The sequence below is a fragment of the Lygodium microphyllum genome, chromosome 10, assembly GCF_053477565.2.
Source record: "Lygodium microphyllum isolate KBCC chromosome 10, Lygodium_microphyllum_v1.1.10, whole genome shotgun sequence".
In the NCBI taxonomy this organism is placed as follows: domain Eukaryota; kingdom Viridiplantae; phylum Streptophyta; class Polypodiopsida; order Schizaeales; family Lygodiaceae; genus Lygodium; species Lygodium microphyllum.
The window spans coordinates 30,746,975-30,774,752 of record NC_141144.1 but is presented as its reverse complement, the minus strand read 5'-3'; the positions used below and the strand labels follow the sequence as shown (position 1 = coordinate 30,774,752).

The 27,778-nt window shown below is 41.9% G+C and overlaps 1 protein-coding gene and 1 pseudogene across 2 annotated transcripts in view; one reads left to right on the top strand and one right to left on the bottom strand.

Annotated features, from left to right (window-relative positions):
* The window catches only part of LOC148029847 (polyubiquitin-like), a 258,440-nt pseudogene that overhangs the window by 29,331 nt on the left and 201,331 nt on the right, over window positions 1-27,778 (bottom strand).
* Window positions 4,924-27,778, top strand: part of LOC148029849 (myosin heavy chain-like protein) — a 59,813-nt gene continuing 36,958 nt past the window's right edge. Inside the window, exons 1-2 of one of the 2 annotated variants that reach the window (XM_087686166.1) lie at window positions 4,924-5,072; window positions 5,259-5,532. In XM_087686166.1, coding sequence (XP_087542292.1) covers window positions 5,277-5,532 — 256 coding nt within the window. In that variant the 5' untranslated portion in view covers window positions 4,924-5,072; window positions 5,259-5,276. Of the gene's footprint in view, window positions 5,155-5,258; window positions 5,533-27,778 lie in introns of both variants that reach the window. The other variant, XM_087686167.1, reaches the window with a different exon arrangement.

Sequence of the window (27,778 nt, the reverse complement as noted above, 5' to 3'; positions counted from 1 at the left end):
TAAGCGTGCTATTTTATAGTTTGGGCTATTATTTGAGCTTGAAGATGAATAATATATGAAATATATGCTTTGTGGAGTGCTCACACAAGGCATGGGAGGAGATTGCACCCAATTGGTCTCTTGTTCATGTCGTGCAAGCTTTCTACATTGATTTGTGTGCAAAAAGTAGAGTTCTTTTGTTATTGGAGACCTTCTGACGCTCACTACGTGTGTATACGGCGACCGATCTGTGCACCAGAAACACACAAAGAAAGCTTTTCTTTAACTATACCCAAGATGAAATGAGTTTTTAGAGGAAAAAGAAAGCCTTTTGGGAGAGAAGGAAAAAATTTTAAAACTTTCCCTCGACTCTTGGACACATTGTGGGCCCATCTAATATGGGAACCATGTTGTTAGAGGTAAAAGTTGGAGGGGGGAGGGGGAGGTAAAAGTGGAGGTAAGGGGATAAGACTACTTGTGGTGGTCCCGGGGGGGAAAGGAGTGGATGAAATTGCACAACACCCCCTCTTCCATTGCTCCACATCAAATCTCTTGTCATTAGAAAAGCATTAACTCCTAAGCTAAAGCACCCTTTTTGAGTCCATATCTCCCCTAATGTTTGATTGCATATATTTTATCCGCTTATGAGTACCATCTTTGTCATTATATCAACATAACATGAAGGCTCTCCACAATATGTAACAATGACATAATTTAGAAATGTTGTGTATCTCTCTAGTGGTTTAGAGATGTGCATAGATCATCTCAACCTAAGTATCTATTTGTCCCAATTGCCTATCCTAATCACTGTGGAGGTTTCCTAATCAATTCTAGCACTTCCACCTCAACCTTTCCTAGCTACCCAAGCCTTACATCGTGAGATAGGTTGCATATGTTGCTCATATGGTGGTTTTCCATCCTCCTAGAGTACTACTCTACATATCTCAATTGTCTTGATGGGTTTTCAAGCCCTATGTTATGTGAGATAGGTTGTACATGCTGCTCATATGGTGGTTCTCTATCCTACTGAAATACTACTTTGCATATCTTAATGGTCTTGATGGGTTGTTTACGTATCTTCTCTTCATTGAAATTGTTAACCCTTAGATGAACAAGGTGGAAAATCTGGAAAATCTAAAGCAGAAGACAAGACCAAGGCAAAAGTTAAAGGAAGACAAAGGCGCGCCAAGAAAAATATGGAAACACAAGAAGTGTAGAAAAAGTCCTAAATCAAGGAGAAAGGCGCACAAGAAAAAGCACAAGTTAATATTTTTGTAAAAGACTGCAAGGCGCACCATGATTTATTTTAAGAGCGCAAGGCTCTCACCTGTGTGCAAATTGTAAAAGTAGATGATTAGTAGGAAGGAAGCTAGGAAGATAGGATGACAATGGGAAAAGGGCCTAGCCATGGCTGGTCATGTAAAAAAAAGGGATAAGGGGATGACCGCCCAAAAGGGATTTAGGGTTTTGTATATAAAGTTGAAAAGTGAATGAGAAGCTCATTCTTGTGTATGGCCAAAAGTAGCTCTCTTCTTCTTCTTCTTGCTTGCTTGAGAGAGGGAGTGTGAGAGTGTGAGGGAGTGAGTGTGTGAGGGTGAGGGATTGTGGTGGAGAAGCTCTCCATCTTCTCTTCTCTTCTCTTGCTCACGGCAATGAAGCTTGGAGTGTGGAGCTTGAGGATGGAGCTTGCTTGAAGCTTGCACTTGGATTGTGGAGCTACTGGAGTGCTTGGAAGAGGACCACCCTACCATAGGACGGACCCCTTGGGAGTTCTGTCCACCCGCTTCCCTTGATAGCTTTAGTTTTCTAATTAGGTCTTATTACATGGATGTGTGACATTCAAAATCAGGTTTCTTAAATAGGCCTTTTAGGGAACAGGGTTTATTTGCGTAATTTACAGCACAGACACAAAAATAGAGTAAGTAGTCCTTTTGATAAACAAGTTCCATAACTTATCTTCAAGTTAATCTTTGTCTCCTGCCCATACAAGAGAATTATATATCCCTTCTGTCCAACATAAGTACTCGGTCCAAATCACATGGCACCATAATTTCCATCTAGTATCGCCTCCAGACATTGGGCTCATAACAGTCTACAACTTCGTTCCGAACTTGGCAAGGGTTGTCCAAAGCTCCATTGACCCCAAGGGACCTATGAGTGAGACACACTTTCTGTGGTTGGCCTTTTCACCACTTGACCTTTAGCCCGTGAATCGAGCAGTGCCCTCTCGACAACTTGACCTTGGAGATGATCCACCCACGCAAAATATCCTTCCTTAATTAATCCAATTAAGAACTAAGCACAAACAAGGCAATCAACCTAATATCATCTTCCAAGAAGAACATTCCTTTATTCCCATGGCAACTTGTCATTATAGACCCTTGCCATACATTTACCATTAAACACAAGCTCTTGGAATAATCGTCCAATTCACATCCCACAATCAGTTTAATGCAAAAGCATTTAGAACGTTATCTAATCAATCCACAAAACAATGGTATCCTTTTCCAAATATTGCAAGAATAGTCGCGCTAACCTTCTATCATGTGTTTGCTCTCCCCCTTGGGATCTAAGTGATTCCATGCAAAAATTACTTAACACTTCCTCCATTCAGCTAGGACATTGCCCAAGACATGACTTCTAATAATCCCTTACTTTGATTGATAACCGAACCTTCTTCCTAACGAGTACAAAAGGATTGGTCTTTCCTTTGACTTAGGGTTTCCTAATCCTTGAGCTCTTCGCTTGCCCTAGAGTTACTGTTGCATCTAGCCCAATCTCGAATAGGATTGATAAACATAATCACTATTGGCGAATCTCAAGGCATCGTAGTCTTAATCCCAATGATTGTTGTTTGTACTAGCTATGCATGACTTCAAGATCCCAATGAACTAATAATTCAAGATATTAGCAAGACTTTAATGTAATATCAATTTGTGTACCATTGATGCATGTTTCATAGTGTCTTTTCCATGCATGCACCGTCTATGTGCATGTTTCATAGTGTCTTTCCCATGCATGCACAGTCTATGTGCATAACTCTTAAGTAACCTTATATGTTCTTTTATGCCACATACGACTTTGTCATGTAGCACAGGGATGCAAAGTACTTGAGGACATGGGTTTGTGCAAACCTTAATGCGCCATAAACATAAATCTATGTAAGGTCATCTATGGTTGTGGAAGGAATTTACCTATGATCCCTTATGAGTTCATTAACTATCGAAAAATAAATTCAAGCTACTTGTTGAAATGAACTAAGCAATATACCCTTTGTCTCAATGAATAACGGAGATGGCAATTAGTACATAGACACTTAGATATGAATTATCCATACCCGACATTGTATTCATATTCGCAAAAATGCCGTGGCCGGTGGCTCCATCGTTGGATGCGGGATTACCATTGATGCGTGTCTCCCACCGTTTTTTGGGGCCATACTTTCAACTTACGAAGCTCTCTCTTTCTCTCGTCGGAGAAATGGTGTGCGGGGTGACTCCTTTCGATTTAGGATGGATTGTTAAACTCGCAAAAAGATGGAGAGAAGAGCAACACGTGTGGTCACCCTCTAAGGAGGGGAAGAGGAACGGGTTCCTTCGGAGAGTTTCTCACCCACTCTCTCTCTCTCCTTCTCTTGCCTTCTCTCTCCTTCTCTCTCCCTCTTCTTCTTCTCCTCCTCTTTTTCTTCTCTCTCTCTCCCTCCCTCTTCTTCTTCTTCTCCTCCCCTTCTTCTACCCTCTCTCTCTCTTCTTCTCCTCCTCTCTCTCTCTCCCTCTTCTTCTTCTCCTCCTCTTCTCCTCCCCTCTCTCTCTCCCTCTTCTTCTTTTCTTTTTCTTCTCCTCTTCTCTCTCACCCTTCTCCCTCTCTCTCCCTCTTCTTCCTTAGTCCAGCAGCAAGGGGTCTCTCTCTCTCTCTCTCTCTCTCGACAACAAGAGGGGGGCAAGAGGTTGTCTCCCCTATTTGTCTGGGGGGGGGGGGGGGGGAACAGATAGTAAGGGGGGAGGGGGTGTGTGAGGTGGTGCACGTGTGCCCCTCCCCCCATCAATTCACCGTGGGCCTCGTGATGATCGTCGACTCCATGCTCGTCATCATCATCTGCAACTCTGCCGTTGTCCTCGCCATCTTCTTCCTCTTGTTTGCCGACTCCACTCCCTCTTCCTGTCGGTGACGATAGGGGAGGGGTGGTAATAAAAAAATTTCGGTTATTATTAATAAGGGGAGAGGGGCGGTGATTCCCAAGCGGCTAGAATGTTACAGATGAGCCTCTTTCCTAGAGATTATGAGGTTGTGGGAGCTTCCATAGTTGCCACTCAAAGTTCGGGAGTTCAAGCATTGGAGGCGGTGTTGTCCAAGAAGCTTTTGGAGTGAAGATTGAAGATTGGGACCCATTGGAGGAAATGATGCCAATCGTGGATATTCGTAAGCTTTCATATCCTTTGTAAGCAAGTCACAAATGAACATAAGCAAGGTTCCATAATCATATGTGTTGCTCCTATTTGTGCTTTGACAATCTCATGGGGTATTAAAGATCTCCTCCATATGAGTTCCATATTATGCAAGCAATCATCATCACTAATGGGCCTTGAATACTCTTTTTAGGTCTTTTTGTAAAACGTGGGTTCCATCTCCATAGATAGGGGTTGGTTTAACTAATGCATCAAACAACCATAATTTGGTTCAAGGTTTGTGGAACTAAACATAAGCCCACTTCCCTTTGAGCGCTTCAATAGGTGCATAACCTCTATTCAACTTGGCAAGTGGTGTCTTTAAATGTAAGGCAAGTCCAATAAACGTGACACCCAAATATATAGAGGATCTAGCATACTCAACCATATCCCCTCCAAGACTAGACAGATCCCTGCGCTAAGTTATACAAGCTTGTATGTTATTGAACATTATCACCTTGGTGTTCCCAAGGCTCATTGATCCTCAATTTGTGTGAAAGGGCTGCAATGCATCCATGTGCGTATACAAGCCCTCAAAGAGAATCTAGATCATCACCACATCATCCCCATTCAATAAGATGCCTCAAAATCCTTTGATGCCGGGGATTGTTTATGGTTGAGGGCAAAACATTTCTCCTTATACCTCGGGTAAACGAACATCAACGCAATCACGCATTGCGTCTCTGTCTCCATAAAACAATATATACTTCTAACAGTAAACAATCCTTCGGTACAGAAACAAGGGGGCGAGAGAGTGCTTGCTTTCAATTTAGCAACGTAAGAGACCTATAATGGCAATTGCCTAAGGTTGATGCCATGATCGTGTGATTGCAGGCCCCACCCTGAGATAGAATGGAGGGCAGGAAGTCATCCGTGAGGAGAGTTTCTATACAGGCTGCTCCCCCTCCTCCAGCTTCAGAGCACACGGACGGAGATGATGGAGAGGAGGAAGAGAGGATCAGGCCTCAGCTCAGCAAGGATACGGAGACCCAAGAGCCCTTCATGGGGATGAAGGCCAGGCGCCGTTTCTCCATGTACCGTCAGTACAATGGCGATTACCTCGACGTGCCCTCCAATCAACAGATCAACAAGCTTCTCACCAAACAAGGTTAGATCTCACGTTTCCACGGCTTAATCGTCAGAAGTATAAAAGAATGAGAAGCGTGAAGTAATCAAATTAGATAAGAGAAATGCAGCCAATCTTGTTTCTTAGCAGGCAGGCATTTTATCTCTAGGAGAGTCTTGTGCTTGTGGGAAAACGAGTTTGTTCATCGATAAATGAGTAAATGGTTGATTGCACATTTGACCCATTGAATACCGTGTTGCATCAGATGACGGAAACCGCATATAAACCCTCATGATTCGTGAGTCAATGTTACTTAGTATTTTGGCTGAGTACAATTACAGGAGAGTCAAACAGACCCTTTTGATTATGGTCTAAGTTTTCCTTCAGGAGGAGCGACATTGTCTAGGGGACTGGAAATTACAGCAGTAAGTAGTACACCAATCATGGACCAGCATCCTTTGAAGAAAACAACCAGCGAAAACATACTACTGCCAGTTGATGTGGTGCAGTTTCATGATGTCTAGACTAAGTTTCATTGTCTGATACTATTCGCCTGAAATAGCTACCTGAAAAACATTTTGCAAACACTTTTTATTTATTTTAAAGGTGTCAATGTCTAAAGTGCATTCCTGAGTAGATCTCAGTCTAATGTAATAAAAGGCAGCAGGCCATTGTAACATCATCAAACTTTAAGAAGCAAGAATTTTCACGAAAGACTCAATTCGATCGAAGAATTTTAGCAAACAGAATCAAGATGACTACCATGAACAAGGTGGGGCACTAGTTGCAGATAGCCGACTAAATTTATGGTTTTCATTAACCCATAATTTAGTTTCTTTAAACCAGCCCCAAAAGCACATTAATATGTGACTAGTAGAATTCTTAAATGACTTATTTTTGGCAACAGGTTAAGTGTACCCCAAATCCTCTATAACTAGGTGCCTATGTGAGTGCATCTCTCATCCCTCATTCATCATTCCAGCCAGCTATCATCATCCCTCTCCATGCTTATTGCTGTCTACACCCATGTCCGGATGGATACCTTGATCTGCAGTACTACACCGAGTGCTGCCTCAGCTGTTTGTGCAGTCTACCAGCCAGGCGACCTGATTCGGGGAGTCTTCTCAGCATTGACATCATCCTTATCACCTCACCCAAATGCGTTTGCATCTATCTCAGCCACATGACCTGTTTCTGATCAATCAATCAGCTGCATTTTCGTCATCACTCATTGTTGCCAGCTATGTGGGATCATCTAGCAGTCTGCCCTCCCTAGAAACCTTACGTTTGCTGCTAATTCAGGCAATCCAACACCTGTTGACTCTGCTCCGATTGTTGCCTACTATCACCAGTCTTGCATTTGCTGCCTGAAGGTCATTGGCAACCTGTTGCAATGTGTTAGGAGATCAGCTCCTGTACAAACTCGTAGGCGGACTAGCTGGGTGGAAAGTTTGAAGATATGCTAGGGTTTGCACTGAGAAAACAGAGAATGTACAAACATGACTAAAGCACAATAACTCGGATAGTAACACAATAAATGCAAACCCTAAAAGCAAAACGAAAACTCAAAACTCAAAATGCAAAAAACACAGAGCTGTAGATTGTAGGGCAACAAGTGTAGGAGGGGTATTAGGGGCTGTATGGTCCTGCAATGCTGAAAACGCTGGTAGGCTACTGCAGTCGATGCGGCTGATCAGCAAGGTGACAGGTTGAGACAGCAAGCGCAACAGTTTGGAGTAGTTGCCAGCAGCTGGGAGCTGTTGATAATAGCAAGGACAGGCTGATGATGATGTTGCAGCAATTGCAAAGGCTGGACAGCCAACTGGGTGAAGGCTGATGGCTGGAATTTGCACGTAGATGCGAGAAACTTGCATAGAAGCATGGGGCTGAGAATGGTGGGCAGTCCATCTATTTACAGATGTAGAAGGATCCTCCCAAATTAGGCTTTTGCATGTGGGACACAGAAGCCGCCTAGAATTGCTCATTTTTCAATGAAACTTTTGGTAATTTACATGTTTTGGGGCTGTTTTAAAGAGCTAATTAGTATGGAATGTATTTTTAGCTCAACACCCCCCCTCTTAGGCCTAAAATTGAAAGCCAAAAAGGGACTGTAAGAAAAGTTAAATCCCATTCATACTGCAAGGTGTCCCACCCCAAAGTAGCCAGGGTATTGGACAAAGTGTGCATGTTAGTTGCCCAATGGTCTACCAAGACTACAGAGGGGATGGCTATCTTACCAAGGGAGTCCAAATGATCACTTCTTAGAGGCCAAGGCATCAGACATAAGGTGCTCATTGGTTGGCTAGTGGCTTACCAGGACTTGTAAACAAGCTAACCTAATCACTCAAGGGTGCCAATGATGAGGGAAAGGGTGATGAAGTATGTGAGGTGGTGGTAAGTTGATGAAGAATCGCTAGTGGAGACAACTCAAGATCTGCCTAGGCATGCTCTACACAATGAGATGCATAGAGTAGTGTGCCACATGATGAGAATGTGCATGTAGTAGGTGCTCGTCATGGGAAAATTGTTCACTTGCCCAGGCGCCCTAGTACAAAGATGATGATGATCATGTGATGCAAATGGGAGATACAAGAGGGAAGGGAGGTTGATGTCAAAGACAAGTGTTGAACGTGTAGAATACTAAGAGAGGGTAGGAACTCACTCTCAACCTTGGATATCAAGGCCAAAGGAGGAAGAGGAGCTTGATGTCGGTCTTCTTGTGGTGCTGAGAACCATGGTGATAGAGGAAGACAAGCATGAAGTACCCCGACTGGAAGAGCAAGGTAAAGTCACTGCCATGATAGCATTAATAGAGATGCTGCAAGATTTGCCTTAGGAGGGGAAGCCTCCATGCTAATAGAAGAGCAAATCTTCTAGAAAGATGAAACTATGAAAAGAACGGTGCATATCCCATGTCTCTAGCCTAGGAAGGTGTCACTTATATAAATATTTTATTTTTCTTTTCTTTAGTTGATGTTGCTTTTTACCCCAAGAGTTCTCTTGAATTAAGCCGAGATCTTTGCATGGCAAGAAGAGGCAGCCATTGGGACAAATTGGACTAATGGTTTGTCTGAGCCTTGGGACCGGATTGAATGGGCATTGAAGAATAGAATGCCAGTGGATTGGGATTGTGTGCTTAGCCACTGGAGATAGTGCAGGACAATGAGCTTGGCCAAGACAAAAGATACACATGTGAGAATGCAGAGGTCACCATCCCTAAAATTTAGGGAGTTACTATTTTTGGACCCTAGAATCTGTTTGCGTCATTATCTTTGTTTTTGCACGAGGATTAATTCTCTGGTCTATGCCGAGGTTAAATTTTGCACCGATCATGGAGAATTTTATTACACGTATGCTATGTGTCACAATTTGGGTACAAATTTTCAAAAGAGAGAGAGCATTAAAAAAAATGTAATAGGCAGGAGGGGCAAATTTGAGCGTGAAGTTTTCAGGGGTTGAGGGTAGATTGTTGCAAGTACATCAGCTATGGAGGGTACTTCTTTGTCTCTGACTCATGTACGGAGGTAGAGATTGCTCCCTCTAGTCAACTCTCTCTCTATTCTCAAAGGAAATGCTCTTTATGATTGGTTGATTCAATCGAATGTAAAGTTCTATGTTTTCTTTGCACTTCTGCTAAGGCAAGAGCCTCATTGTCCAGGTTCAGGGGTAGCTGATTGCTTCTCCAATGTAGGAACTAAAGAAAGTGATGACCACACCACACGGGAACAGGGTTTTCAGCTCTGATTTAATGCTGTTTGTGGGGGTGTTTTACTACTGGAATGATGCTAGGGTCAAAGGGTTTGTCGTCCAACTGGTATGGAACAGATCTCGAATAAAATAAGATTGAGGACATGTTAAGAAACATGTGAAAAATAGTAGATGCAGAGTTCTACAGATTGCAATTCTACACTTGAATTATTGAGTCATGTTGACAGAAAGTGTTTTCCTACTTGGGATGTTGTTTTGGATATGGTGTATTGTCTTTATGCAGCTGAAATTGACTCAGAAAGAGATGTTGTTCTAGATATGTTGTATTGTCTTTATGCAGCTGAAATTTACTCAGAAAAGATGAAAGCCAATTGTTCATAGGTTTTATACTTTGGAACATTTCATTTTTTTTGTAACCTTCCATCTTTTAATTGATAAAGAAATACCGAGAAGAGCGCCGGTCTTCAAGGCTAATCTGGTGTTGAGCGAGGGAGTGAGGTCTCTATTTGTGTGTGTGAAAAGACGAGGTATTAATTAAAGGGACTACAACTTTATGTGAGTCATAGACCGGTTCCATGGTTCCATCCCCGGGATTTGAATTCTTTTTTGTAAGAATTTAAGCTTGAACAGTTTTGGGTGAAAAGGTCATACACATAGGTTTTACAGAGATTACAGGTGAGAGGCTACGAGATTTTTTCTTGGATACAATATTTGCTAGATACAAGACTAGAGAGATGGTAGAGATGGACAAAGGCAAAGGAAAACTCCCTCATGAAGAAGAGAGTTCTTTTGCTCATAGACACAAAAGAGAGAGTATTGGTGCACAGGTGTCAGCACCTTCTAGAACCGAGATTGAACCACAGGATGAGGAGTAAGAACAGGAGGACTTGTTTATGGCACAACTCCTCAGTATGGTTGGCTCTTTTGAATAGCTTGTAAAGAATCCTTGGATGCAAAAAATTTTGAAGTCACATAATGAGGATTCTCAGGCTAAGTCATCACATCATACCATGGAGTGCTCAAAAAGGCAAACCTCTAATGTGCGTGAGCATGTGGAAAAGACACCAAACATGGAGACAGGTCCAGTGCAACAAGAAGCACAAGTAGAGGACCAGGGAGTGAATGGTCAAGGCAGTTATGCACAAGTGGCACAACAGACTGTTCCTCCTTAGTTTGCTACTTATCCTGGTTACTTTGGTGGTGGGTCAGTTTTTCAAGCAATGGCTGGATTACCCATTGGTTATCATGGATACTTGCCCAGAGGGCCACTAGGAATGATGCTTATTGAGGCAATGAACCCAATTTATGCTAATATTGGTCTACAACCCGGTTTTCCGACTTTGCAGAGTCCTTATTTGATGCATGGAGTAGAAAATGCAGCGGCTGGTTTTTCTCAGCCTAGTGGGCATATGGTAGCCAAGACAGGTGAAATTAATGCTGATAATGTGCCCAAGGGACTTCCCTTTTTATAGCCACCTGTCTATGACAACTTGATACCAAAAAGTGCAAAGTCTAAAGACTATAAAGAGGGTGGTCAGCCATTAAAGTTTGAAACCTTCAGTGGTATGCAAGATAAGCTGAAAGCTTTGAGATTTATACAACAATTTGATGCAGCTTACATTGGAGGGAATTTTACTGAGACTTCGAAGGTGCGGAAGGCTGCAACTTTTTTGAAAGGTAATGCTTTGCAGTGGTGGAATATATTGTTGATGCAAGGACATGCACGTGCCACTTGGGTCCATTTTAAATAGTTGTTTGCAGCTTCATGGCATAAATTGGATACGGCAAACTGTGTGGATTTAGAAGAGTACAATAATAAATTTTGGGAAGCATGTTTGCCCGTGAGTTCTTATAGGACAGTGCCCATGTTAGAACAAATTGAAAAGTAGTGTTGCGGTTTGCTCGAAGCCATCAGGGATTATTGTACCAAGACTAGGGTTACAAATATGATATAGTTAATTGAAAATGTTGGTGTGGCAAATGCATTATTGAAAGGAAAAGTTGACAACTTTAAAAGCACTGAAAAGAAGGATTCTCAGTTTGAGCAGGATCCTGGCAAGAAGAACAAGCGATTTCCAGGAAAGACCAGCTTTGTAAAGAAGTATTTTTGGAAGAAAGTTTTCAGCAGCAGCCTCAGACTTCTTTTAAATAGGGCAAAGGACAGAAGAGGCCACTTTTTGGTAAATGATTTGAAGAAAGAAAGCCTTTAATGATGGCTGGGAAATGCTTTATATGTGAACAGAAAGGTCACATTGCTTCTAAGTGCCCACAACAATCTTCTAAAGATGTGGAGGTTAAAGATGCGCTAAGTAAAAAGAAGCCCAATATTGGCTTAGTGCTTGATATGGTGGGAGATCAATCAGTTGATGATGTTACAGAATCGTGCAGAGCTTGGGGAAAGATCAGAGATTTCACAATGCTTATCTTCTTTGATCCTGGAGCTCATGCAAACTTTATCTCACCGGCATTGGTAGCTAAGTAGGGTATACGTCCTGAGGAAATGGGACCAATTGGACAGGTTGATTTGGCATGCCCAGGACATACTGAACCTGTCACCCCCATTCTTGGCAAACTTCGTATGCACATCCAGAGCTATGTGGACATAGAGGAGTTCCATATTATGCCTTTAGAGGGCTGTGATGTTCTATTGGGTATTCCATGGTGCCACAGGAAGCATGCTATCTTGGATACTTACAACAGAACGATTACTCTTGTACATCAGAGCAAGACTCATGTGTTAGATGTGAAGCTTAAAGGAGAGTCTGTCCCAGTTGTTTCTGCTTCTGCAATTACTTTTGTAATGAAAAATGATATTTCTACATACTTGGTTTTTGCAAAGCAAGTTAATGAAGTGGACAGTAATGTGTCTGTACTAGATGAAAGTAGAAGGGCTTTATTGGATAAATTCAACGACTGTTTCTTAGATTTGTTACCAGGAGAGTTAACCCCAGAGAGGCTTGAAGATCGTACCATAGATCTTATTCCATGGACTAGTCCGCCCAACAAGCCACCATACAGGGTTAGTGCAGTGCAACAAAAAGAGATTATGACACTGGATAATGAGCTTTTAGAGAAGGGATTAATTCAGCCCAGTACTCTGTTTTGTTCACCTGTATTGCTAGTTTAGAAAAAGGACGGCTCTTGGAGAATGTGTATTTGTTGGGAATAAAGAGCCATCGTGCCTTTTATATGTGCACAGATGTGAACACACCCTTAGCACATTTGTACTTTCATATATATCTATCTAAAACCTAAAGAGATATACATACAAAAATTGTACCCAAGAACATCGTGCATCTCTATCTTTGACTCTTACTCTCTACTCTTGCTCACGTTTTGCTCTCTACCTGGCATTTTCATCGCAGGACATTGCATCGCCATTGTGCATCGCTCACTTCAAACTGGTATCAGAGCTGCGGCTAAGGTGTTCGCGCTTCTTGGAGTTTGTGCAGGTCAGCTTGTCATTGTTCTTTCACTGGGCAAACAGGCGAGAGCTCCTGCAGTCAGGCGCAGGTCAATAGGCTACGTTTTCAGATAGGCGATAGTTCAAGTTGCATGCAGGTCAAAATCGTCATTTCTTGGTCAAACGCAGTCATGCGCAGGTCACGCACTTCAGGCGCAGGTCAAAACATCGTTTTTCAGGTCACGAGTAGGCGACGGGCTGGTGGCTGTAAACGGGGCAGATTCGTCACTTTTCTTTTGCAAAATTTTTAATTTTTCAAAGGTTCCCTGCAAGCAAGCCCTTTGCTCATTGACGGGCGTTGGTGCGTGTAAGCACAATTCAGAATTTTGGGCAGATTTGTGCCAAAAATTTGGGGATTTGTCTAGATTTGATGCGAGCAAGACACAACAGTGATATTTGTCTCAGAAATTGCAGGAATTTGTGACATTTTGTCTCTGACATTTGGGGTTTTTCATGTACATGCAAGAATTGGGCTGAAATTTAATCGATTTCTCGACATTGATGCACATTAGACCCCGTGCAATTTGGGGCTTTTGCTGGTTGGGCGAAATTTGTGCGCCATTTAGTCATTTTATGTACATGCGGGTTTAATTCCATGCAATTTGGACACTTGGCACTTGGAAAAATTTGGGGGTTTTGGTGAAATTGCTCTATTTTGGCAAAATTGGCCTATTCTATGCATGTTAGAGAGAGTGCAAATGTATCGTTGATGCTTTGAGCACAAAAATTTGGGGCTTTTGACAGTGCGTGTCAAGTTTTGTTTCTGTGGGTGCATGTACAACAGAAATTGCAGCTAAAATTTGGGACTATAATGTGATGTATTTATCCTTGGAACAGCTGTAATCAGTTGTGGAGTGCTGTAGCACAAGGTTTAGTGTTTCTGAAAATTTATTTGCAGATCTGAAATTTCTGCTTTTACGTGGTTATTTATTGCTGGTTGGTACTTGTTTGTACCTTGGTCACTTGTATGACAGTTTGGGCCTGCATTTGTTGAAATCTTTTGGTCACATTTGGGCTGAAAATCATGGTTGGCGGTAGTGACAGCAGTCATCTCATGCACATTAAGAAGCTTGAAGGAACACATAACTTTGTAGTCTGGCAAAAATGGTGCTATAATATCTTGTTGCAGAAGAAGCAAGCAAGGCCGATTAAGACCAAAGGGGCAAAGCCCGCGGATATGGAACATGAAGATTGGGATGAGCTTGCATGCTCAACCATCAAGCTATCGATTTTTGATGCCTTGCTGTTTAACATTGAAGGTTTGGATTCTGCCTATGCTATTTGGACCTGACTGGAAGAACTGTATGCCTAGAAGAGTGCCGCAAGCAAAGTTTACTGACTGAAAAAGCTTATGGATTTGCATGGGTATAACAATGTCTACTCACTTGAGTGAGTTTAACTCCATTTTCAGCCAGCTAGTTGCCTTGAAGTTCATGATTGATGAAGAATTTAAGGCGACGTTCTTACTTTGTACTTTGCTAGAGAGTTGGGATACATTTAGGACTGCTATGAGCAATTCTAATGCGATGCTTTTGTATGCTGATGTAGAGAGTGCTCTACTCATGGAAGAAATGCATCAGCAGAACAATGCATCCAGTAAGTCTTCTAGTGCTTTGCATACTAGGGGCAGATCACAATAGAAAGGCAAATATGATAGCAAGGGACGCAATAAATCACGTGGTAAGGATGTTGAATGCCATCATTGTGGCAAAAAGGGTCACTTTAAACGTGACTGCTACAAATGGAAGAAAGAGAAAGGAAGGGGTAAGAAGACAGATGATAGCAAAGAAGAGAAGAAAGAGAGTCAGCCCAAGAAGAGCAGTGTCAAAATTAAAGAGGTGAATGTAGTCACTCATGACAGTGACAGTGGGAATGACGAACTCTTTGTTTCTTCACACTTTAGTACACATGCTTTACTTGCAGATACGGATGATGACATGCACACTTGGATTCTAGATTCAGGTGGTTTTTTGACTATACAAGGGGTCAACATAGTGGTGTTGTCCATCTTAGGGACAGCTATGCACGTGACATTGCAGGTATTGACAGTGTGCAGATGTACTTTCAGCATTGTTCTATCTTCACACTTCAGTATGTATGACATGTACCTCAACTCAAGAAGAGCTTGATTAGCACAGGGCAGCTAGATGATGATGGATTTCATACCATCTTTGGTGATGGAAAATGGAAGATCTGTAAGGGATCTAGAGGGACTGCCAGATGTTGTAAAAGTGATACCTTGTATCCTCTCCATGTATCTAGTGTGCGTGACCATGTTGTTGCCGTGACCGAGCAGCCAAGTGTTTCTTTATGGCATGGTTGGTTGGGACACATGAGTCAAACTGGAATGAAAGTGCTTTCTTGTTTGGGTTACTTACCTTGTCTTCATTATGCCGATTTTGAGCATTGTGAGCATTGTGTTTATGATAAATATGCACAGACGTCTCATAAGAAGTCTCTTTTGTTAAAATATTTCCCTCTAGAGTTAGTACATTTCGATGTATGTCAGATGCAAGGGTTATCTTTAGGGGGAAAGAAATACTTTGTCACCTTTGTCGATGATGTTACACGGAAGGTATGGGTTTATCCTATTCGTAGCAAGGACGAAGTGCTTGACAAGTTTAAAAAATTCTTGGTATTGGTTGAAAATGAGACTGATAAGACACTTAAGTGTCTTCGCTCTGACAATGGTAGGGAATATGTGTCCAAGGCCTTTTAGGCATTTTGTGATAGCAAAGGGATAAAGAGGGAGCTCACTGCTCCTTATAATCCACCCCAAAATGGAGTTGCAGAGTGTATGAATTGGACCATACAGGATAAAATCCGTACTATGCTGTCTCATGCTGCATTACCCCTTGGCTTTTGGGCAGAGGCTGTTATGATAGTTGTTCACTTGATTAATCGGTCATCGAACAGGTCTTTGGGAGGGGAGGGTGGATCCCTCAGGAAGCGGTGGTCAGGCAAACCACCTTCATATGCTCATGTGAAAGTGTTTGGCTGCGAGGCTTTTGTGCACATTCGTAAAGAAGAATGCAACAAACTTGAGTCAATGTCCTGTAAATGCATTTTCCTAGGATATGGTGACGAGGGTGAAATGGGGTATAGATTATGGGATCCTGAGAAATGTAAAATAATACGCAGCAATGGTGTTATCTTCCAGGAAGATCGCATGCATAAACAACTTGAAAAGACGAAGGAGGTCCGTAGGGTTGTGTTCCGGGAAGAAATACCTTTTGGATAGCAAAATGTGCCCGCTGTATAGCAGCAAATACCTGCTGTAAATGAACCTGCAAATGCAAAAAATAATGCTGGAAATGATCAGCCAGCCATTGCCCATAATGATGAGCCACTGGATGTGTAGAAACAACTAGGACAGCAAGTTGTTAATGCTGATTTGCAGGCTGAAATGCCAGGACAGCAAGCTGAAAATGAAAATTTGCAAGCTCAACAGCCAGCAAAAAATGATCATTGGTTTAGGAGATCATCTAGGGCTACTAGACAACCTGATAGATTCATTCCTGATACAAACAATGTGGCTGATTATGTCATGTTGACAGACTGTGGTGAACCGTTTTGCTTCAAGCAAGCAATGGACAGGACAACAATAAATGGTATAAAGCCATGTTGTCAGAGATGGAATCTCTTGAGAAAAATGGCACTTGGGACTTGGTGCAGTTGCTTAAAGGGCAGAAAACCCTTCCATGCAAATGGGTTTACAAGATGAATGTCACTTTTGGTTCCTTGCCAAAGTACAAAGTAAGATTGGTTGTGAAGGGGTACAAGTAGGAACATGGAGTTGACTTTGATGAGATCTTCTCTCCTGTAGTCAAGATGACTACATTGAGAACCATTTTGGGCTTGGTTGTAGTTGAAGATATGGAGCTCATATAGATGGATGTAAAGACTGCATTCTTACATGGTGATCTGCATGAAGACATATATATGTAGTAGCTTGAAGGATTTGTGGCAAAAGGGAAAGAAAAGATGGTATGTAAACTCAAAAGGAGTTTGTATGGGTTGAAACAAGCACCAAGAGAATGATATCATAAATTTGATATATTCATGCAGTCTCAAGGTTTTCATAGAAGTCAAGTGAATCATTGCTTGTATACCAAGAAGGCTGCAGATGGCAGCCTGATTATCTTGGTTTTGTATGTTGATGACATGGTAATTGCTGGCAGGGATACTCATGCCTTGGACTCACTGAAGCAAAGTCTTCATAGCAGCTTTGATATGAAGGATCTTGGTGATGCAAATCACATTCTTGGCATGCGAATACTCAGAGATAGGTCAAAAGGATTACTCTATCTATCTTAGCAAGAGTATATCTCCAAGGTTTTGCAACGTTTCAATATGGATGGGGGTAAAACAGTTGGGGTTCCATTGTCTCCATATGTGAAACTCAGTGCAGAGGACAGCCCTACATTTGATGATGAGAAGGCCGAAATGGCCAAGATACCACATGCTTCAGGTGTTGGCAGTTTGATGTATGCTATGGTTGCTACACATCTTGACATTGCCTTTGCAGTGGGAGTGGTTAGCAGATACGTGGCAAACCTTGGTAAAAAGCATTGGGAAGCAGTGAAAGGTATTATGAGATATCTCAAAGGCACAAAGGATTTGTGCATCTACTTTGGAAAGCATAAGTCATCTGTCGTTGGCTTTACGGATGCAAACTATAGTGGTCATGCGGTTGCAGAAAGTCTACTTCTGGGTATGTGTTTACCTTCACAGGAGGAGCAGTCTCTTGGATCTCCAGGCTATAAAAGTATGTTGCATTGTCTACTACAGAGGCAGAGTATGTGGTTGCCACTAAGGCATACAAGGAGGCTTTATGGCTTTTACGTTTGGTGGGAGAGCTTGGCATTAGAGAGTTATCTGTTCTCCATTGTGATAGTCAGAGTTCCATCATGCTAGCACGGAATCTCATCTTTCATGCAAAGACGAAGCACATACATGTGAAGTATCACTTAATTAGAGATATACTTGACAGCAAGAGCATTGAGCTTGTCAAAGTGCATATAGATGATAACCCTGCAGCTCACGAAGGGTCTTCCAGCAGAGCGGTTTGCTCATTGCCGACAGATGATGGGAGTTGGATAGGTATATGTATTTCAGCTTTGTACATACCTAGACTTAGCTGATTCTTTTCTCCTCTTAAGGCACATTGCCTTTAGGTGGGAGGTTGTCGGGAATAAAGAGCCATCGTGCCTTTTACATGTGCACGAGTGTGAACACGCCCTTAGCACATTCGTACTTTCATATATATCTATCTAAAACCTAAAGAGGTATACATACAAAAATTGTACCCAAGAACATTGTGCATCTCTCTCTTTGATTCTCACTCTCTACTCTTGCTCACGTTTTGCTCTCTACTCGATATTTTCATCGCAGGACATTGTATCGCCACTGCGCATCGCTTACTTCAGTATTGACTACAGAGCCTTGAATAAGAATACGATGAAGTATAGGTTTCTGATTCTAAGGATAGATGACATTCTTGATTGATTATAGGGAGTAGGAATGTTTAGCAGGATAGATTTGAAAAGTGGGTACCATCAGATCAGAATCAGGCCAGAGGATATCCATAAGACTGCTTTTAAAACGACATTTGGTCTCTATGAATTTTTAGTTATGCCGTTTGGATTGACCAATGCTCTTGCCATGCTTAATAGGATGATGGATAGAATTTTCCGCCCTTATCGAAGTCTCGTTGGCACATTCTTTGATGATATGATTATCTTTTCAAAGAATGAAGAGGAGCATAGAAAACACTTAGTTACAGTCTTTAATGAGCTTAAGCGCAATAGATTGCTTGTTAATGGTAAGAAGAGTAAATTCTTTTTGGAAGAGATTCACTTCTTTGGACACAGTTTCTAAAGATAGTGTGAAGATGGATTCTACAAAGATAGAAGCAATTGTCTCTCGGCTAGACTTGAAAACCGTTCATGATGTCCGTAGTTTCCTTGGCCTATGCTCTTATTACAAAAGATTTGTAAGACACTTTGCAGAGATTGCTTCTCCTTTACATGCGCTTGAAAAGAAGGATGTCAAATGGCAATGGATTGACAAAGAGAAATCAACATTTAGATGTTTGAAAGGGAAAATGACTACAGATCCAATACTTATTTTGCAAGATCTGTGTAAGCCATTCGTAGTATAGTGTGAGGCATGTGGAAACAACATTGGTGCTGTATTAATACAGAATGGTTGTGGCATACGAGAGTAGAGTACTCTGTCGTTGAAAGAACTTACCAAATTTATGAGAAAGAGTTATTGCCTGTGATCCATGCACTTTCTAGTTGGAAGTACTATTTGCTTGGTGCTGATTTTGTAGTGCAAACAGATCATCAAACACTTAGGTACTTTCTCACACAGGCTAAATTGTTAGAGAAACACATATGTTGGGCAAATTTCCTATCTATGTTTTATTTTCAGATAGTGCATATGGAAGGCAAGAAGAATGTAGTTGCAGATGCTTTATCTCGCAAACCACAGGTGTCAGCTATTTCAATTTCTTATCACCATAAATTGGATGATATGAAAGAGCAATATGTTGATGATGAAGATTTCTCTGAAATCTACGAATAGTTGATCAATGGCCAACATCATGATCATTATGTGTTCAAAGAAGGCTTTATCATGATGCATGGAAGACTATGCATTACAAAACAGCTAAGGCCAAAAGTTTTATTAGAAAGTCATGCTCCACCATATGCAGGACATTGTGGTATAGATGCTACAGTCAAAGCGGTAGAGACTTTCTTCTATTGGCCAGCCTTGAGATCTAATGTTGATGCATATGTCAGACCTTGCCTTGTATGCCAAAAGGTCAAATTTGATAGAAGGCACCAGGGTTATTGCAACCAATGCCTATTCCAGAAAGGCCATAGGAAAGTATTGCCATGGATTTCATTTTTGATCTTCCAAGAACTTCTTCATGGAATGATGGAATGTGGACTATCATTTGCAGATTCAACAAATAGGCACATTTCATTCCTGTAAGGAAAAAGATTAAGTCAAAACACATGGTAAAGATATTTATGCATAATATCTTCAAGTACCATGGAATGCCATGGTCAATTGTTAGTGATAGAAACCCAAGAATGACTAGCTTGTTTTGGAAAGTTTGAAAACATGGGCACTATGTTGAAATTTTCATCTTCTTTTCATCCACAAATTGATGGACAGTCTGAAGAAGCAAATTCGACTGTTTTAGATCTAATGAAGTGTTATGTTTTAGACCATAAGACTTCTTGGGAACACTACTTGCCATTGGTTGAGTAATACATCCCCGTATGCAGTCCCTGATCCACCATAGTATGGAAATTAGTGCCACAACCAAAGTAACCTAGCTGCCCCATAATTGCATGCATGCCCTACTATCCAAAAAGCATTGGATTGACACTTCCAAGTTGGCCTTGCATATGCATCAATTGCCCCACTGGTATCACTTGCTTATGCTCATTACCCACATTTGGAACATCATGCTATTGTATTGGCTCTTTCTTCGGTGCATCTTATGTCAGAGTGAAGCAATGCGGAAGCGATTGACCATGACAAAGAGTGAATAGAGAGAGAAGAGAGGGAGGGAAAGAGATAGTGAAACATAGAAAATCTGTAGTGAAGAATGTTGTATAAGGATGCAGAATTATACACGGGTGTAGAGAGAATATTTGTGTATGTCTCCGCTTTGAGGACCTCGATCTCCGTCAACTTGGAGTGTTCTCTCTGTCATTAGCAGGCTGACATTTGTCAAATACAAGTGTAGAAGTCTGCTGGAAACTCAGCCTTAAAAAGGCTGAAAAGAATGCTTGAAATAGCCAGGTCAAATGCAGCCGACTGTAGCAGATAGTCCGATTGCAGCCACATGGCAAAACTGCCACGTGGCACTGTTGACGTGGCAGGAGATGACTCTCAATACCCCTTCTCAAATCTTGGACAAGGCAGCAGATGTAGGGATTTGGAATGTTGATGAAGTAAAGCTTGGGGAAGTGCCCTCGTAAAACAGATCTGCAAGATTGTCTTTAGTCTTACAGTATTCCATATCAATGGTCACATCTAGAAGCTTCTCCCTGATGAAATGATACTGGATCTCTATGTGCTTCGTCCGGGCATGGAATATGGGATTCCGTGCCAAGGCAATGCGACTCTCATTGTTGCATTGCAAGATAGTAGGACGAGTCTGGGGGACAGCCAAAGCTCCTCCAACAGCCGCCGAAGCCACACAACCTTACATGTGGTAGAAGACGTAGTCTGATACTCTGCCTTAGTCAAAGATAGGGCTACCGTGGGTTGCTTCTTGTTACTCCAAGAGATAGCACCAACACCCAAGGTAAAACAAAAACCTGTAGTAGACCGCCTGTGATCCACATTACCAGCCCAATGTGAATCACTCCAATCGGCAAGAACAAGATTAGAAGCACTTGTACTTGTTGGATAGAAAAGCCCAAGGTTGGAGGTCCCCCTCAGAAATCGAAGTATCCTCTGAGCAGTCTGCCAATGCAGCTAGTGAGGTGCACTCATGAACCTAGCCAAGAGACCTACAACAAAACATAGATCAACCCGTGTGTTGAGGAGCCAAATCAATGATCCAATCAGTTGATGGTAGCGAGTAGCATCCGCCAAAGGAGAATTTGCGCGTGAAGTGGCCTTTCAGTTCGGATCCATAGGAGTAGAAATGGACCGACAATTCTCCATCTCAAAAGTCACGAAGAGGTCCTGTACATATCTCTGATGAGAGATGGAAATCCCCCTCTGAGACTGGTAAATCTCGTGACCCAAAAAGAAATGGAGAAGTCCCAAATCCGTCATCTCGAACTTCTGATGTAGGGTTGCCTTCGTCTCTTTGACCTTCTAGGCATGATCACCTGTAACAATCAAGTCATTAATATACAAAACAAACAACATACGACCACCCTCAGAAGTGTACACATAAAGTTGTGGATCGGCCCTAGAGCGCTGATATCCCAACTTGGCTTGGAGAAACGAATCAATCTTCTCATTCCAAGCACGCGGAGCCTACTTTAGGCCATACAAGGCCTTCTTTAACTTGTAAACCTTCCCATCTGAGGAACCAAAGCGAGGAGGCCGCTGTACATAGATTTCCTCCTTCAAATCACCATTCAAAAAGGTTGACTTCACATCCAATTGAAAAACAGGCCATCTCCTATGTTCCATACCAGTGGGACTACAAACCCTTTGACCCTGTCATCATTCCAGCAGTAAAACAATCCCACAAACAACACTAAATTAGAGCTGAAAACCTTGTTCCCGTGTGGTGTGGTCATCACTTTCTTTAGTTCTTGCATTGGAGAAGCAATTAGTTGCTCTTGAACTTGGACAATGAGGCTCTTGCCTCAATAGAAGTGCAGAGAAAACACACATTCGATGGAATCAGCCCATCATACAGAGCATTCCCTCTAAGAATAGAGAGAGATTTGACCAGAGGGAGCAAGCTCTACCTCCGTACATGAGTCAGAGACGAAGAAGTACTCTCCATAGCTGATGTACTTGTAGTAATTTGCCCTTGAAAACTTCACGCTCAAATTTGCCCCTCTTGCTTATTACTTTTTTAAAAAAATGCTCTCTCTTTCTTTTGGGAAATTGTGCCCAAATTGTGACACATGGCGTACATGTGACAATTTTCCCGTTTAAACCTTCCGGTCTAAAATTCTCCATGATCGGTGCAAAATTTGACCTCGGCACAGATTACATAATTAATTCTGGTGCAAAAATGAAGATAATGACGCAAACAGATTCTGGGTTCCAAAAATAGTAACTCTCTAAATTTTAGGGATGGTGACCCCTGCATTTCTCAAGTTCTTCTGAGCAAGTTTTATCATTGCAACCACATAAAAAATTGTAATGTGGCTTTGTTATGGTGACTTTTATTCCGTGAGTATTCTCACATGTGTATCTTCTGTCTTGGCCAGCAGGCTCATTGTCTTGCACCATCTCCAATGGCTAAGCATACAATCCCAAACCACTGGCATTTTATTCTTCAGTGCCCATTCAATATGAAACCGGTCCCAAGGCTCAGACAAATCATTAGTCCAATTTGTCCCAATGGTTGCCTCTTCTGGCCATGCAAAGATCCCGGCTTAATCCAAGAGAACTTTGGGGGTAAAAAGCAACAGTAACTAAAGAAAAGAAAAGAAAAATATTTATATAAATAAATAAGGAAAGCAACTGCAAAAAGTATTACCACTTGGTGATAGAAATTGCCGAAGCTTGATGATGTGTTCCTGAAGCGAATAAGACTTATTCACGGACAGGGTTTACATCTGTACCTCCAAAGAAACCCTCTTCATAAGGATTATCCGGTTGTACATTTGGTCAAGCTCAAGCCATATCTCCCAAGCCACCGTCAAGTGATATGGGCTATCACGGCTATTGTACAAGACAAAAAAAGAAAAGAACGAATCTTGGCATTCAGTTTGTCCCAATGAGATTGGGCCTTGGCATAGTTGTCAGGTACGAAAAGTACGGTACGGTACGGTATGATAAAATACGGTACTAAATGGTACCTTAAGATTTTATAAGGTACGGTACAATATTAGTACAAAAAAAAAAACTTCATTATTTTGAACTATAGATGATAGAATTGATATTAAGAGTCTAAATAGCAATGCTATTGGAGTATATAAGATGAATACTTGAGGGTAACATGCCAAAACCTCTATGGCATATGTCGCGTGCGCAACATTCGCTACAACTTACAAGTACATATATAGGAGTGGATACATCATACATGAATGATCATACAAATAAGAGGCATGTATGCTTGAGAGAGAGAGAGAGAGAGAGAGAGAGAGAGAGAGAGAGAGAGAGAGATGAAATGACATGAGATGCTTTATTAACGTCTACAAGAGGCCAAAATGGCCTGTGAGACCAACAATTACCAAACAAACCACCAAAGGTTTTGGTAAAAGATTTATGAATTTTGTTATGGTTTTGTTTGGCATTGCTAAGGCTAAAGCAGCTACCGATGGTACATTCACTAATTCGTGTACTCTCAGAAGGTACATTAGGCCAAGCTATCCTCTGGCCTAGTTTTAATAGCAATGTGTACTAATGCTTTGGGTTGGGTGGTGCAAAATGAGCTGTGAACAAAGGTAAAATCAATAGGATTAAGCTACTTGATGATTCTCAAATGGTGCTGAATTTATTTATTGATGACACTTAACATATTGTGAAAAATGATGGGACATCAATTAGAAACGTTTGAAACTGCTTGAATACCTTATGTATGGCCTTTGGCTCTAGGATAAATCATAACAAAACATGTATGAGGAGTCTAATCAAGCTTCCACCCCCTTTCTTGGTTGATGGATCAAGGCTACAAAATCACCACCACCACCACCACAACAACAACAGTCAACAACCCAAACCACCACCAACAACAACAACCACGCACAAAAAAAAAGGAAGCTTGTTTTTTGGTACGAATTCGTACGGTATGGTATGGTACGAACCGTATAGTACGGTCCAGTTCGTACTACGTACGAGTGCAACTATGGGCCTTGGTTAACTCCGCATGAGCATTTGGAGAGAGTTTGGACTCATCTCTCACCAAGGGTTGGTTGATCACCTCCGTCACAAGCTCCGCCAAATCATAAGACTCCAATATGGCCAACATCATCACACGTCATATGTGGTAATTGTCACCATCGAGCTTTGGATTTGATGGAAGAACTGGTAAGTCCATGATCGCTTGGAACTCCACGTTAGTTTCTGTAGACATCTTCACCTGCAATGCTTGCACAAACGCAAAAGAAACCCCCTTTGACTGTGAAGACGTAGCTTGCTAGGGCTCTTGTCTTTGCGTCCCGAGCCTTCTTCAGCCGCGCCAGAGGTGATGAAGGTAAAATCTGCACTTGAAGGCCAAAAACATAGGCTTCTTCCTTCTCTAACAGCAGAAAAACAGTAGCAGCTTTAGCAAATCTTTTCTTTCCTCGCACGCCCACGCTCGCCTCAGCCTTGTTATGATGCGCAGCCCACTTGCTCGCACTTGAACACTGAAAACACAGCCTATTGCGCTGAAAACTCCTCTTTAGATAGGTAGTCCTTCAATGCTTTGATACCATATTAGAGTGAAGCAATGCGGAAGCGAATGACCGTGACAAAGAGTGAACAGAGAGAGAAGAGAGAGGGAAAGAGACAGTGAAACACAGAAAATCTGTAGTGATGAATGCTGTATAAGGATGCAGAATTATATATGGGTGTAAAGAGAATATCTGCGTATGTCTCCGCCTTGAGGATCTCGATCTCCGTCAGCCCCGAGTGTTGTCATTGTCACCAGTAGGCTGAAATCTGTCAAATACAAGTGTAGAAGTCTGTTGGAAACTCAGCCTTTAAAAAGGATGAAAAGAATGCCCGAGAAAATGCCCGAAATAGCCAAGTTAGCTGCATTTAATGCATTCGATTGCAGTTAGACAGTCTGCAGCAGCCATGTGGCAAAACTTGTAGTGGCAGGTCAGGCTCGAAGATCGAGACAGTAGGTGTTCCTTAGTCACGGAGAGACGGAGAGAGTGAGAGAGAGAAGAGCAGAGGTTGTGCACGATTTTAGGTACAATGAGGAGAGTGTACCTTTAGGTTTTTAGATAGATATATATGTGTAAGTATAAGTGCTAAGGGTGTGTTCACACTTGAGCACATTTAAAGGCACGAGGCCTTTATTCCCACCTAAAGGCAACGTGCCTTAAGAGGAGAAAAGAATCAGCTAAGTCTAGGTATGCACAAAGCTGAAATACATATATCTATCCTATTCCCATCATCTGTCGGCAATGAGCAAACTGCTCTATTGGAAGACCCTTTGTGAGAAGGTCTGCAGGATTATCTTTTGTATGCACTTTGACAAGCTCAATATTCTTGCTGTCAAGTACATCTCTAATGAAGTGGTACTTCACCTGTATGTGCTTTGTCTTTGCGCATGAAAGACAAGATTCCGTGCTAGCATGATAGCACTCTGACTATCACAATGGAGAGCAGGTAACTTTGTGATGCCAAGCTCTTTCACCAGACGTGAAAGCCATAAAGCCTCCTTGCATGCCTCAGTGGCAGCCACATACTCTGCCTCTGTAGTAGACAATGCAACACATTTTTGTAGCTTGGAGATCCAAGAGAGTGCTCCTCCTGTGAAAGTAAACACATACCCAGAAGTGGACATTCTACAATCCGCATGACCATCATAGTCTGCATATGTAAAGCCAACGGCAGATGCCTTATGCTTTCCAAAGCAGATGCACAACTCCTTTGTGCTTTTGAGGTATCTCATAATACCTTTCACTGCATTCCAATGCTTCTTGCCAAGGTTTGCCATGTATCTGCTAACCACTCCCACTGCAAAGGCAATGTGGCGTGTAGCAACCATAACATACATCAAACTGCCAACACCTGAAGCATATGGTATCTTGGCCATTTCGGCCTTCTCATCATTAGATGTAGGGCTGTCCTCTGCACTGAGTTTCACATATGGAGACAATGGAACCCCAACTGTTTTCCCCCTCTCCATATTGAAACGCTGTAAAACCTTGGAGATATACTCCTGCTGAGATAGATAGAGTAATCCTTTTGACCTATCTTTGAGTATTCGCATGCTAAGAATGTGATTTGCATCACCAAGATCCTTCATGTCAAAGCTGCCATGAAGACTTTGCTTCAGTGAGTCCAAGGCATGAGTATCCTTGCCAGCAATCAGCATGTCATCTATACATAAAACCAAGATAATCAGGCTGCCATCTGCTGCCTTCTTGGTGTACAAGCAGTGATCCACTTGACTTCTATGGAAACCTTGACACTGCATAAATGTATCAAACTTATGATACCATTCTCTAGGTGCTTGTTTCAGCCCATACATACTCCTTTTGAGTTTACATACCATCTTTTCTTCTCCTTTTTCCACAAACCCTTGAGGCTACTGCATATATATGTCTTCATGTAGATTACCATGTAAAAATGCAGTCTTTACATCCATCTATATGAGTTCCATACCTTCAACTGCAACCAAGCCCAAAATGGTTCTCAATGTAGTCATCTTGACTACAAGAGAGAAAATCTCACAAAAGTCAATTCCATGCTCCTGCTTATCCCCCTTTGCAACCAATCTTTCTTTTACTTTGGTGAGGAACCAGAAGTGACCTTCATCTTGTAAACCCATTTGCATGGAAGTGTTTTCTGCCCTTTAGGCAATTGCACCAAGTCCCAAGTGCCATTTTTCTCAAGAGATTCTATCTCTGACAACATGGCTTTATACCATTTCTTGCTGTCTTGTCTGTCCATTGCTTCCTTGAAGCAAGATAGTTCACCATAGTTTGTCAACATGACATAATCGGCCACATTGTTTGCACTAGGAACAAATCTGTCAGGTTGTCTAGTTGCCCTAGACGATCTTCTAACCCAATGATCATTGTTTGTTGGCTGTTGAGCATTTTCAGCTTGCTCTCCTGGCATTTCAGCCTGCAAATCAGCATTAACAGCTTGTTGTCTTGGCTGTTCCTGCACATGTAGTGGCTCATTATCATGGGCAATAGTTGGTTGATCATTTCCAGTATTATTTTATGCATTTACAGGTTCATTTACAGCAGGTATTTGCTGCTGTACAATGGGTACATTTTGCTGTCCAAAAGGTATTTCTTCCCGGAATACAACCCTTCGGACCTCCTCAGTCTTTTCGGGCTGTTTATGCATGTGATCTTCCTGGAAGATAACGTCATTGCTGTGTACTACTTTCCTTTTCTTGGGATCCCACAGTCTATACCCCATTTCACCCTCGTTACCATATCCTAAGAAAATGCATTTACAGGACTTTGGCTTAAGTTTGCCGCGTTTTTCTTTACGAATGTGCATAAAAGCCTTGCAACCAAACACTTTCAGATGGGCATGTGAAGGTGGCTTGCCTGACTATGCTTCTTGGGGAACTGTCCCCCCGAAAGACTTGTTTGGTGACCGATTAATTAAGTGAACGGTTGTCATAACAGCCTCTACCCAAAAACCATGGGGTAATGCAGCATGAGACAGTATCGTACAGACCTTATTCTGTATGGTCCGATTCATATGCTCTGCAACTCCATTTTGGGGGGCATTATGAGGGACAACGAGCTCCCTTTTTATCCC